Source organism: Esox lucius, chromosome 1, assembly GCF_011004845.1.
Source record: "Esox lucius isolate fEsoLuc1 chromosome 1, fEsoLuc1.pri, whole genome shotgun sequence".
In the NCBI taxonomy this organism is placed as follows: domain Eukaryota; kingdom Metazoa; phylum Chordata; class Actinopteri; order Esociformes; family Esocidae; genus Esox; species Esox lucius.
In genome coordinates this window covers 37,630,710-37,642,961 of record NC_047569.1, presented here as the reverse complement: position 1 = coordinate 37,642,961, position 12,252 = coordinate 37,630,710, and the positions used below count along the sequence as shown (strand labels likewise).

The 12,252-nt window shown below is 46.4% G+C and overlaps 1 protein-coding gene across 1 annotated transcript in view; it reads right to left on the bottom strand.

The window, feature by feature from the left end:
- Window positions 1–12,252, bottom strand: part of LOC105026904 (multiple epidermal growth factor-like domains protein 6) — a 58,102-nt gene that overhangs the window by 26,861 nt on the left and 18,989 nt on the right. Inside the window, exons 4-5 of the mRNA XM_020055396.2 lie at window positions 3,951–4,073; window positions 867–989 (exon numbers count right to left, since the gene is read on the bottom strand). Coding sequence (XP_019910955.2) covers window positions 867–989; window positions 3,951–4,073 — 246 coding nt within the window. The remainder of the gene's footprint in view (window positions 1–866; window positions 990–3,950; window positions 4,074–12,252) is intronic.

The window sequence follows — 12,252 nt, the reverse complement described above, 5'->3', positions numbered from 1 at the left end:
AGTTGGGAAGATCCTGATATGGACTGTATGTAAGGCCGGGTGACAACTGCTGTTGTAAAAAGGGCTTTATAAACACATTTGATTGATTGATTGATGTCAAAATCACCATGAATCACCATGAATGTGGAACTGCATTTTGATTTATACAAGGGAACATTTCTAACATATATAAACACAATTTGATCACTCCCATGAAAATCCAATAGATTCTTGATTTTTCACATGAATGAAGTAAATCTGCAAATCCAGATGTAAATCAGTGATTTTCACGAGTGGAGTTTTATAACTTGTGAGCCTGCAGTTCATTTTCACATGTCAAAATATCTATCATGTATAAGGTGTAAACATCTGGTGATGACATGTGACATTTAATAGTCCTTGGTTTCACATTAAAATGTAACTGAATCGCAACATTTTAAATGGAAATAGACAGGATGACATGGGGGGGGGGCACATTCCCCTAATGGGTAAAGGGTATCTTTATGTTCTCTCATGTTGGAACTATGTGAGGAAATGAAAAACAGAGGCGCTTTCTCATTTGGTGGAAGTCTAAATGATGGTCTAGTCTCCTTGGGTTTCAAAGGCAGCACAAGATGTTAGCTTTGTCAGCTACACAGGGCCAAAGTAACAACAAACACAAAAACAGAATCATTCAACATGGCAAAAAGGAAATCACGTTGTAATTGAATAAGGTTGTAAATTACAGCACAAACGATGTGCCTGTGTAACGAAGGCTGTCTGGTGAATGGCGCTTGTGTGCTGAGTAAACTTGACAGTGTTGGCTATATATGCCTAAGACAAAGTCACTAGACTTTAGGTCAGAAGGGGGTTTGAATTCTGGTTGGTCACACATGGTCGCAACTCACCAATGCAGGTCCTTCCGTCAGTGTGCATGCGGTAACCCTGGTGACACTCGCAGTGGTAGGAACCCTCTGTGTTCACACAGGTCTGCTGGCAGCCACCATTCAGCTCCACACACTCGTCCACATCTGCAGGGGAGACACGTGGACAGACAATCAGTGTGTGCTTGCTTCCTGGAGTGCCAAATGGGCGGTGGACAATTGTGACTATTGCGACAGGCGAGTTCAACCCAGTTGTAAGCTACAGTATATTTTTGAACCCAGGTCTACACAGTGCCCAGTATAGAGACGCACAAACCCTGTAGAACAAATGTGCGTGTCAGCATAATCCCTGTATGGGCCATGATTAACAGTGATGTGTATTTTTGGAGGAATAGAATAACACACAATGTTTCATACATGGTTTGATTTGAGTGATCCAGCAGACGTGAAGCCACACAGATCACGTGTTACATGGCTAATCCAGAGGAAAGCATTAAGAGGAGGGGTTATACGCATGCCTGTCAAGGTTGGGTCACACTTAGAAGTCAAAAGCAATAAGAAGGTCCCGGCATTTCAGTTCTCTTTTATTTAACATCAATCTCTGTGAAGGATAGCTGATGGCTGACAAGAAAAAGGTGGGCTTGGTGGTGGAATTGATGTTTCCCAGACAGACTTAAAAAAAACACTATGTTTATGACCACTTTATACACTAACTGGGCTCCAGTTTCTGGACAGTTTTGGGATAAGTCTTTTTCAAATCCTGTCACTTCAGATAGCACACTAAAACTGCAGTGTCTTTAATTACTTTCTCATGAGAAACTACTGGAATTTGGAGATTCATTCACATTTTGAGATGACTGGTCAGTATAAAAATGCACACTACAGTAAGCTGCTCTGAATAGAAGTATCTGCTAAATGACTTAATTGTGAATGTGCAGCAGAGTGTTTATGGCCGTTCCAGAACCATTCACGCAACGTTCCATGTTTTTTCATGTTCCAGGCAACAGCGGGGGGATGAGGAGACACGGACAGGGCTCCTCCAAGGACAGTGAATTTACAACCCATCTGGAGAACCCATCAGAGAGGAGAGCTGTTCGAACCGGCGGTTGGGACAAAATTATTTTCCAATCGCTCCAAATCCCGAACCATACACCAGATTTCTTTGTTAAGTTCCAGTGTTCAAAAACCATTATGATTTGACCGGATTACGGAAAGACAGACATTGGGAATATTGCAGAATGATAGATGAGATGTAGGAATGTATTTGGAACAAGAAATAACATTAACTGCTTCTCATGATTTGAAAGTAAAATGTTTGTGCTAAGCTGATCTGTTTCCAGGGCTGGTGTAATGGGCAGTTTCTATCTTAGGTGATTATACGAGACCGACAATACACTCAGACTACAATGCTTACACCACTCCCCCTTTTCTCGACACCGCCGTCTTAGCTTGTGGGAATACCTTCTCATAATGAACTAAACGCTACTTTAATTAGGTAGTCTTCTCTAGAAGAGGCTGAAGAGGGGGTCAACGAGAGGGCTGTCTGCTGTATGAGGAGCCTTTTCACAGCCGTCGAACGGTTTTATGTGATCAAGCTGAGGGACTAAATATCCACATGCCGATCCATTCAGATCAATCACCTGCCTAACTGAACATAAAGGAAGCTCATAAACTAAAATAAATAATGTTAAATAATAAAATACTGTATTCAAGAAGAAAATACCAGAATATTGTTCTAAACGGTTTTTCTTTTTTCCACCAGACAGGCTATTTCTTTTGTAGAAGTCCCTCAGTACCTGAATGGTAATAGGTGGCGAAAAGGTTTGGAGGTTAACATCCTATAGGACCATTGTGTGAGAGGATTATAGCAGGATACAAAGGACGTCTCTCATTCAGAAATGAGGCTGAAACTCTGCGAGTTGGGTTGGGGTTTGAATGGAGTCTGAATGTAATATGGAACAGCGTCCTGACCCGGCCAGAAAGAGCCTGGGACCCGGCTGACACCCACGTCTGTCTCAGTGATCCCGACAGCTGTTCAGGGCAGATTCTGACCATCCCCCGCCTCTCAACTCAACCACAGAAACATTTTGACCTGGAGTGCGCTGTCTTGTATAAAAACACAGAGCACCTACCCAGAATCAAAAAGGGTCCGTTATTTGCCCTTGGAGTTTTTACGGAGCACACTATCTCTGAGACCTCCACAGCTTCCGACATGTCTCCATTCTATCTTCACTGGTGGACAATGCTCATGCCCTCACTAGATAGTGCCAAGGTCTCAGGTCAGGAGTCAAAGGTCACGGGCACCTGTTGCCACCTGCAATCCCCAGAGCACCTGGACTTTAGCACTGTCAGCTTTCTAGGGCCAAGTCATTGAACTCAGCATTTTTCTGACCAGGCAGTGTTGACCAGATCTTCGAAATGGGTTGTGGACAGTTTTTGGCTGTGTGTTCTATCTGAAGTGGAGAAAACAGTACAGAGCCAGCCATAGGTCATTGTGGAGGACCAGTCAGACTGTCAGTTGGTCCCAACACCCACCAGTCCATCTGTCAGTCTGTCCCAACATCCACCAGTCAGTCTGTCAGTCTGTCCCAGCACCCACCAGTCCATCTGTCAGTCTGTCCCAGCATCCACCAGTCCGTCTGTCAGTCTGTCCCAGCACCCACCAGTCAGTCTGTCGGTCTGTCCCAACACCCACCAGTCCGTCTGTCAGTCTGTCCCAGCACCCACCAGTCAGCCTGTCAGTCTGTCCCAACACCCACCAGTCAGTCTGTCCCAGCATCCACCAGTCAGCCTGTCAGTCTGTCCCAGCATCCACCAGTCAGTCTGTCCCAGCATCCACCAGTCCATCTGTCAGTCTGTCCCAGCACCCACCAGTCAGCCTGTCAGTCTGTCCCAACACCCACCAGTCCGTCTGTCAGTCTGTCCCAGCACCCACCAGTCAGTCTGTCAGTCTGTCCCAACACCCACCAGTCAGCCTGTCAGTCTGTCCCAACACCCACCAGTCAGTCTGTCAGTCTGTCCCAGCATCCACCAGTCAGTCTGTCCCAACACCCACCAGTCAGTCTGTCAGTCTGTCCCAGCACCCACCAGTCATGTGACCTTTCTCACCCTGACAGGCCTTGCCGTCCAGGCCCAGTTGACGGCCCTCGGGACACTTGCAGTAGAAGCTTCCAATGGTGTTGCAGCAATGTCCCTCACAGCCGCCATTCGCAGTGGAGCACTCATCAACATCTGGGGAAAGAAGAGAGAAACTTTGTTCGTTTTTTTATAATCTACTTTAACATGCATTTATAAGTTGCACTGTCAGCAAAAGTGAAACTATGTTCACTGTAAACTGTGAAGATGGAATTGTCCCCTTCTGTCCTGTAATAAATGCCTCTCAAGAACAAAGGAGTTCCTTCCAAACATCCAGTGAGTCCACTTTCGCTTTTGTAAATGTCCCAGCTGTCCCACAAATGTCCGGCTTTAAAACCTACAATAAGACAATCATATCCAGAAGTGTTTTCATTAATCAATGTGTTTTTAGAAAATAAAACTAAACCATGTCTTCATCTCAGTGAGGCTCTGTGCGGTCGTTAGGAACAGTGGAATCTAGCTGGCTAAATATAGTTTATAGAGTTCCAGAGTCGCTTATGTCCAGTGTTAAACAGGCTAAAGCAAATACCCACTCATTTAATTCCTAAGAGGCTTTTATTTTAATGGAGCCATTACTCTGCATGTGAATGTAAACAGGTATTTCCAATTAAATTACAATGCTGACAGATTGTGACACCCACAACATCCACTGCGCTGGTTTCTAGGTATCCCTGTTCCATGTCACCTGTTTATTGAGCACACGTGTTCGCAATTAACAATCACCCCTTGTCTATTTATACACACCACTACCAGAATCCATTGTTGAGTCCTGTTTTCCGTTAAACCATTGCAGAGCCCTGACCTGTGTTGCCAGTTACCTAGTGCCTTATGTATGTCTTTAATTTATTACTTTAAGGAAACTTGGAGCTCTGGCATCGTAAATATCTGTGTCAATTGTCCTGAATCGTTACACAGTCAAGCATGACAACTGTTCTTCCCCTTTTCAGTTTTTTTTTTCTCCACAGACTAAAATGTTTCCAGCCAGGCAGGTGGTTCAGCCCCTTGTTCTCCTGCATTGATGCTTCAGGCTCCTTAGTGCTCCAGTATAATGACCCTCCTATCAGCTCCTTCGAGCAGCGAGCCTAGGCATCACCAGTGAGGAATGTCTGAGAGAATGAGTTATCATTCAGCACACCAACCAACAAACACAGCTAACACGACCAAGCTGTCATGCAACCACAAAACACGCGAGAGCTATTTTCTCGCTCAGATATTTCAGCGTGCTCCATTTCAAACCCAAATGTGTAAGCAATGTTACATGTAACTGTTTGCACTGTGTCATAGTTTGTTTCCTTACTTCCATATGGAGTAACAATAAGCTTTCTAGCTTAATCAGTCCAGTCATTAGTACATGGACATCCATCACGGCTCACTATAGGGGAGCAAACCAGGGGTGTTGACAGGTGTTTGTGTGTTCTCTATGTGTTCTCCATGTGTTCTCTATGTGTTCTCCATGTGTTCTCTATGTGTTCTCCATGTGTTCTCTATGTGTTCTCTATGTGTTCTCTATGTGTTCTCCATGTGTTCTCTATGTGTTCTCTATGTGTTCTGTATGTGTTCTCTATGTGTTCTCCATGTGTTCTCCATGTGTTCTCTATGTGTTCTCTATGTGTTCTCCATGTGTTCTCCATGTGTTCTCTATGTGTTCTCTATGTGTTCTCCATGTGTTCTCTATGTGTTCTCCATGTGTTCTCCATGTGTTCTCTATGTGTTCTCTATGTGTTCTCTATGTGTTCTCCATGTGTTCTCTATGTGTTCTCCATGTGTTCTTTATGTGTTCTCTATGTGTTCTCCATTCGCTGACTTGGAAGTCTTCAGAAGGTTGTGACAACACCAGTCTTAGTAAGGTTGTGACACCAACACCACCACACATGCCTGTGAACTCGTTGTCCATTGGTAACGAAGCAGGTGGACAGAAGTGTGAGAAGCCGCTAAGCCGCTAATCGAGGGAAATTCAGAATAACATACAGTTCCTCCAGCTATAACAGAACAACACTCACAACACTCACACACCCAGACACACAGAGAACCTTTCTATCAGTGTTATTAGTTTGTGCTGGTCATGTCACAGACAGGAAGATAGAATGCTCAGGCAACAACACAGCAGACAGACTCGGCCAGATATGGGGATGAATCAGTGGGAAGACAAACAAAAAAGACAAACAAAAACAAGACAAACAAAAACAGATAATGTGATGAGTCGGTGATAGGCTACAACAGACAGACACAGACAGATACTGGGATGGGTCAGTGGTAGGCCAGCAAACAGACAAGGCCAGATGAAGGGTGGGTCAGTGGTAGGTCAGCGAACAGACAAGGCCAGATGAAGGGATGGGTCAGTGGTAGGTCAGCGGACAGACAAGGCCAGATGAAGGGTGGGTCAGTGGTAGGTCAGCAGACAGACAAGGCCAGATGAAGGGTGGGTCAGTGGTAGGTCAGCAGACAGACAAGGCCAGATGAAGGGATGGGTCAGTGGTAGGTCAGTGGACAGACAAGGCCAGATGAAGGGTGGGTCAGTGGTAGGTCAGCGGACAGACAAGGCCAGATGAAGGGATGGGTCAGTGGTAGGTCAGCGGACAGACAAGGCCAGATGAAGGGATGGGTCAGTGGTAGGTCAGCAGACAGACAAGGCCAGATGAAGGGATGGGTCAGTGGTAGGTCAGCAGACAGACAAGGCCAAATGAAGGGATGGGTCATTGGTAGGCCAGCAAACAGACAAGGCCAGATGAAGGGATGGGTCAGTGGTAGGTCAGCGCACAGACAAGGCCAGATGAAGGGATGGGTCAGTGGTAGGTCAGCGGACAGACACGCCAGATGAAGGGATGGGTCAGTGGTAGGTCAGCAGACAGACAAGGCCAGATGAAGGGATGGGTCAGTGGTAGGTCAGCAGACAGACAAGGCCAGATGAAGGGATGGGTCATTGGTAGGTCAGCGGACAGACAAGGCCAGATGAAGGGATGGGTCAGTGGTAGGTCAGTGGACAGACAAGGCCAGATGAAGGGATGGGTCAGTGGTAGGCCAGCGAACAGACAAGGCCAGATGAAGGGATGGGTCAGTGGTAGGTCAGCAGACAGACAAGGCCAGATGAAGGGATGGGTCAGTGGTAGGTCAGCAGACAGACAAGGCCAGATGAAGGGATGGGTCAGTGGTAGGTCAGCGGACAGACAAGGCCAGATGAAGGGATGGGTCAGTGGTAGGTCAGCAGACAGACAAGGCCAGATGAAGGGATGGGTCAGTGGTAGGTCAGTGGACAGACAAGGCCAGATGAAGGGATGGGTCAGTGGTAGGTCAGTGGACAGACAAGGCCAGATGAAGGGATGGGTCAGTGGTAGGTCAGTGGACAGACAAGGCCAGATGAAGGGATGGGTCAGTGGTAGGTCAGTGGACAGACAAGGCCAGATGAAGGGATGGGTCAGTGGTAGGCCAGCGAACAGACAAGGCCAGATGAAGGGATGGGTCAGTGGTAGGTCAGCAGACAGACAAGGCCAGATGAAGGGATGGGTCAGTGGTAGGTCAGCAGACAGACAAGGCCAGATGAAGGGATGGGTCAGTGGTAGGTCAGCGGACAGACAAGGCCAGATGAAGGGATGGGTCAGTGGTAGGTCAGCAGACAGACAAGGCCAGATGAAGGGATGGGTCAGTGGTAGGTCAGTGGACAGACAAGGCCAGATGAAGGGATGGGTCAGTGGTAGGTCAGTGGACAGACAAGGCCAGATGAAGGGATGGGTCAGTGGTAGGTCAGTGGACAGACAAGGCCAGATGAAGGGATGGGTCAGTGGTAGGTCAGCAGACAGACAAGGCCAGATGAAGGGATGGGTCAGTGGTAGGTCAGTGGACAGACAAGGCCAGATGAAGGGATGGGTCAGTGGTAGGTCAGTGGACAGACAAGGCCAGATGAAGGGATGGGTCAGTGGTAGGTCAGCAGACAGACAAGGCCAGATGAAGGGATGGGTCAGTGGTAGGTCAGTGGACAGGCAAGGCCAGATGAAGGGATGGGTCAGTGGTAGGTCAGCGGACAGACACGCCAGATACTGGGGTGTGTATATACAGATGGCAAGATGGGAAGAGGAAAGAAGAGGGAGAAATAGAGAGAGGGACAGATACAGAGAAGAACAACAAAGTAGTTTTTGACCGACCATGTAGAGACCCAGATATCCTGTAGGTGTTGAGAGTTCCCTTCAGCAAAGAATTTAGGACTGATGCACTGAACTCTGAATTATTTGCAAAGAAGCAATCTCTTTGATCAGGATATATCCTAAAACAAATCAACAATGAGTGGTGTCGCTGAAACAAGTCTGTTAATCTCAGCCCCTTAAAAATATATGAAATCGTTTAAGCCTGTTTTCAAAGAATAGCTCTAACCATATCAGGCAAATCAGGACTACTTTGTTACTGCTGAGATTAGGTCATGTCTGAGCAGTACCTGATGATGAGAAACATTGCTTATAAACATTTAATCAGTAGTTTGGTGGAGGGGGATAGTATAAGGACCTTTCTTCCTCAAGCTTTTAACCACCTGTTGCCACAAAAGCATTCTGAATACCGAGCATTGCTTTATATTGTTTGTGCCACAAGAGTCCTGCATGCAAAGGATAAGCTGGGCAAGAATTGTCTGATTAGATAGTAATATTATTGAAGAAGTCAGTGAGTTGACCAATATTTTCCAGTAATTTTATCGATGTCTGACTGTATGTTTTACTTGCAGGTAAATACTGGGAACATTTCGAATAGATATCTGTGTAATGATAAAGATGCAGGCAGCTGCAGTGCCCAGCTGCTCCTGGTCAGGTTGAGTGTTTGCATGTCCACACAGCCTCAGAAACCAAGGATGGGTCGCCATATGTCCATACCAGGCCACACCCACATTTGGTTTCTAAGGATACGAGGAATTGTCCAGGAGAAAGGAACCATTGCTAATAGCCCAACCAGGCCAACCCAGCTCCACAACGTCTCACCTAAAAGCCTAAATCAAAGCCTCCACTGGCCCTCCCTTCTTGGTTTGGGTGGATGTATCCAAGGATATCACACATAACCACACTGTTATCTCAACTTTTCAGAGCAACATGAACGGTTTCCTGGCGCAAATGAAGCACATATTATATACGACAGCAAGTAACCTAGCAGTTCGGGCTTCTGATCGGTAACCAGAAGCTTGCCAGATCGAATCCCTGAGCCGACAAGTTCTGTTCCTGAGCGAGGCACTTAATCCCAATAGCACCCCCCCCCACCCCCCCACCCCCCCCATCTACCCAACTGAGAGTTAAGAAAAGTCTTTGTTGGACCTTGTGCTCAGTCCATATTCAGCATGAAGCATGTTCCTTAATCTGAAGCCCTGAAACAAGTCCAAAGTTTGTTGTTCAGGTCGCTGTCCATTTGGAGATAAATGTCTGTGGGAAGTGATAAGAGCTCACAGCCCGGTGTCACCACCACCTCACCACACAGCGTTCAACCCTGCTTTCGTTCAGGACATTGCTCCTCAGCGGGTACTTCAGAGGGGGCGTCCCCTGCCGGGGCCCCGCCTTGCTTCCCTGCTGTCCTTATTAACTCAGCGGGAGGTCACACTGGCCCCTGACCCCATGACACTGCCCTCCAGTGATTCCCACTTTGATCCCATTGAGTCTGCAGACATTAATGAGCAGTCGTTAACCACATAGCAATCTATGTGGTTAATCGTTACTCTGTCAGAGCAAGGAGGATAAATAATCTGGTTGGCAGATGCCCCTCAGGCCTCGTTAGTTTATACTGGTTCTGGGGAAGAGGGGACGTCGTTGAGGGCTGGAAGTCAGAGAGTTCTTCATTGTCAAGGAGGAAGAGGTTAAGTGAGTTGCATGAGTTGATTTCCATGTAAAAGGTGATAACCACTTAATATGGACACAGTTAAGACACAGTTGACAATTCCTTGACAGTTTGAGCAACAATAGATAATTTATCCTGAAAATGGGGGGAATCTTACATCAGCGAAATACCCATAAATTAGCCAAACACTCAAGAAAAGAACTAGAGGAACTTATAACTTATAACAGACTGGTCATAGTTGAACAAACGGGTCCAATGTCTTCCATCCTAGTGAGCCTCTGGGCGGCTTTTGTTTCTAACACTGATTTCAGACCGATTTCAATCTGATCTACAGAGGCTTTACAGAAGAACGGCTTTACACACAGCCTGTTGTGACACAGAGAACTCCAATAAGAGGTGCATATTGGCCTTGCATCACTCTAGGGCAAAATATGTGAAGAACAGCAGAGCATTCTTCAGCTCATCAGACTTTAGCGACTCCCTCAAGCAGGATGGACGCCTATGAGCTTATTGTTTGAATAAACAGTGTGGAAAGCAGCAGGCTTTTCAGATATGCCTCGGTGGTCCTGATCTCTGTACTTTAAGCCCACGTGAGACTCAAGGGCACTATCTTTCCGAACATTCAAAAAAAACATTTTGTTATGTGAAAGACAGAATTTTTCTGTTACTGGTTCTGTTGTTGCAGCTCTAAAAGAATCCTTTAAATTAATTTTTCAATAATTTGTTCATTTATTTTGCAATAAGACAGCTCTATTTTACACCAAGACTTAGTGCTTCCTTATTTTTCATACTGAAAATAAAATTGTCTGGCATTCAACATAAACATAATCCTCAGAACATATTCCGTGGACCACTTGACTTCAAAATGACTTCAATCTGTTAAAAACGATTGTTTATAAACTACCAGAGACCAAGTACACAGGGTCCAGATCCAGTCTGACATCCAGCATTTCACAGGAAATAAAGTATTGTTGGTTTTCACATTTCAGGTCAGTGGGTGTGATGGTGTGATAACAGCATCACGGAGTGTCACACCGGTATCTTTATCCCCTGACAACAGCCATCTGTTTTCCCCTAAGGGTCAAACCTGTCCAGCCAAATAACCACGAGTCATATGACATCAGAGAAGAGTTTCTTTATGGATGCCATGTGGCCTGTGTGAGACACGTCAGGAAAACATTCCTCTTATAACCTCTGGCACTACGGTCTACACTACACAGGTAACCCCCCCCGCCCCTCCCGAAGCCCTCTTAGATCATTCTGAGGTCACCCTGCGTGAGGGTGTATTTATGTGTATATGAGAGAGAGAGTTGGGAGTGTGTCTGTGTGATGAGTGTGTGCAAATTATACTGTACAGTGAAGACAACACCATTTATCCAGGTCTGAGGTTCTAAAAGGGATAACAGATTTGAATGCTACGGCACATGCCAAACACACTCCATTCCAGGTTGAAAACGTCCCAATTAGCATCAATGACATCCAGCAGCTTTAAAGCATAATGTGACTGGACTGGCCTATAGTACAAATACTTCCTGAACCCCTCAAGTTCCTTGGGTCTCTTATGCCTTGGTGTATTTCTGTAACCTCAACCTTGGCTTCCCTAAACAGCTCTGTGTACCTGCCTGTACTGGGTTGCCTCCGTTCCTCTGGATCATTCATCAGCCTCCAGCTAACCCAAGGACGGACTGAATGACTCACACGTGTTCTGGCCATTTGAGTGTCTCCAGCGCTTCCGTGTAAAGGCAGATAAGGAAACCCAGAAGAATGCCTCTCTCAGCCTGGAGGATGAGTTGGGTGACAACATCACCAAAATGATTAACATGCATCGATGGGTTTATGCGATGTTCATGAAAGTAACAACAATGACAAGAAGCTGTCACACAGGGAAATACCTCCAGGCTTATGATGTAGAACAGATGTTAGTGATGCCTTGACTTGTCAAATTGCAGCTGCTTCTTGTGGTTGGGACAGTTGGCATTAAGCTCAATATCCTGTATCTGTCCTGGTTGAGCCAGTAGTATGATAGGAAGCAAAACGTCTTGGCAAGATGGACACAGGAGGACACGCCTCAATCTTCGACCGCCTATACACACGCCCAGGGGTCGTGAGGATGGCAAGGTCATAATCTCATCAACCACCTATACCTGCCCTGGGGTCGTGAGGAGGCAAGGTCATAATCTCCTCAACCACCTATACCTGCCCTGGGGTCGTGAGGAGGCAAGGTAATAATCTCCTCAACCACCTATACCTGCCCTGGGGTCGTGAGGAGGCAAGGTCATAATCTCATCAACCACCTATACCTGCCCTGGGGTCGTGAGGAGGCAAGGTCATAATCTCATCAACCACCTATACCTGCCCTGGGGTCGTGAGGAGGCAAGGTCATAATCTCCTCAACCACCTATACCTGCCCTGGGGTCGTGAGGAGGCAAGGTCATAATCTCATCAACCACCTATACCTGCCCAGGGGTCGTGAGGAGGC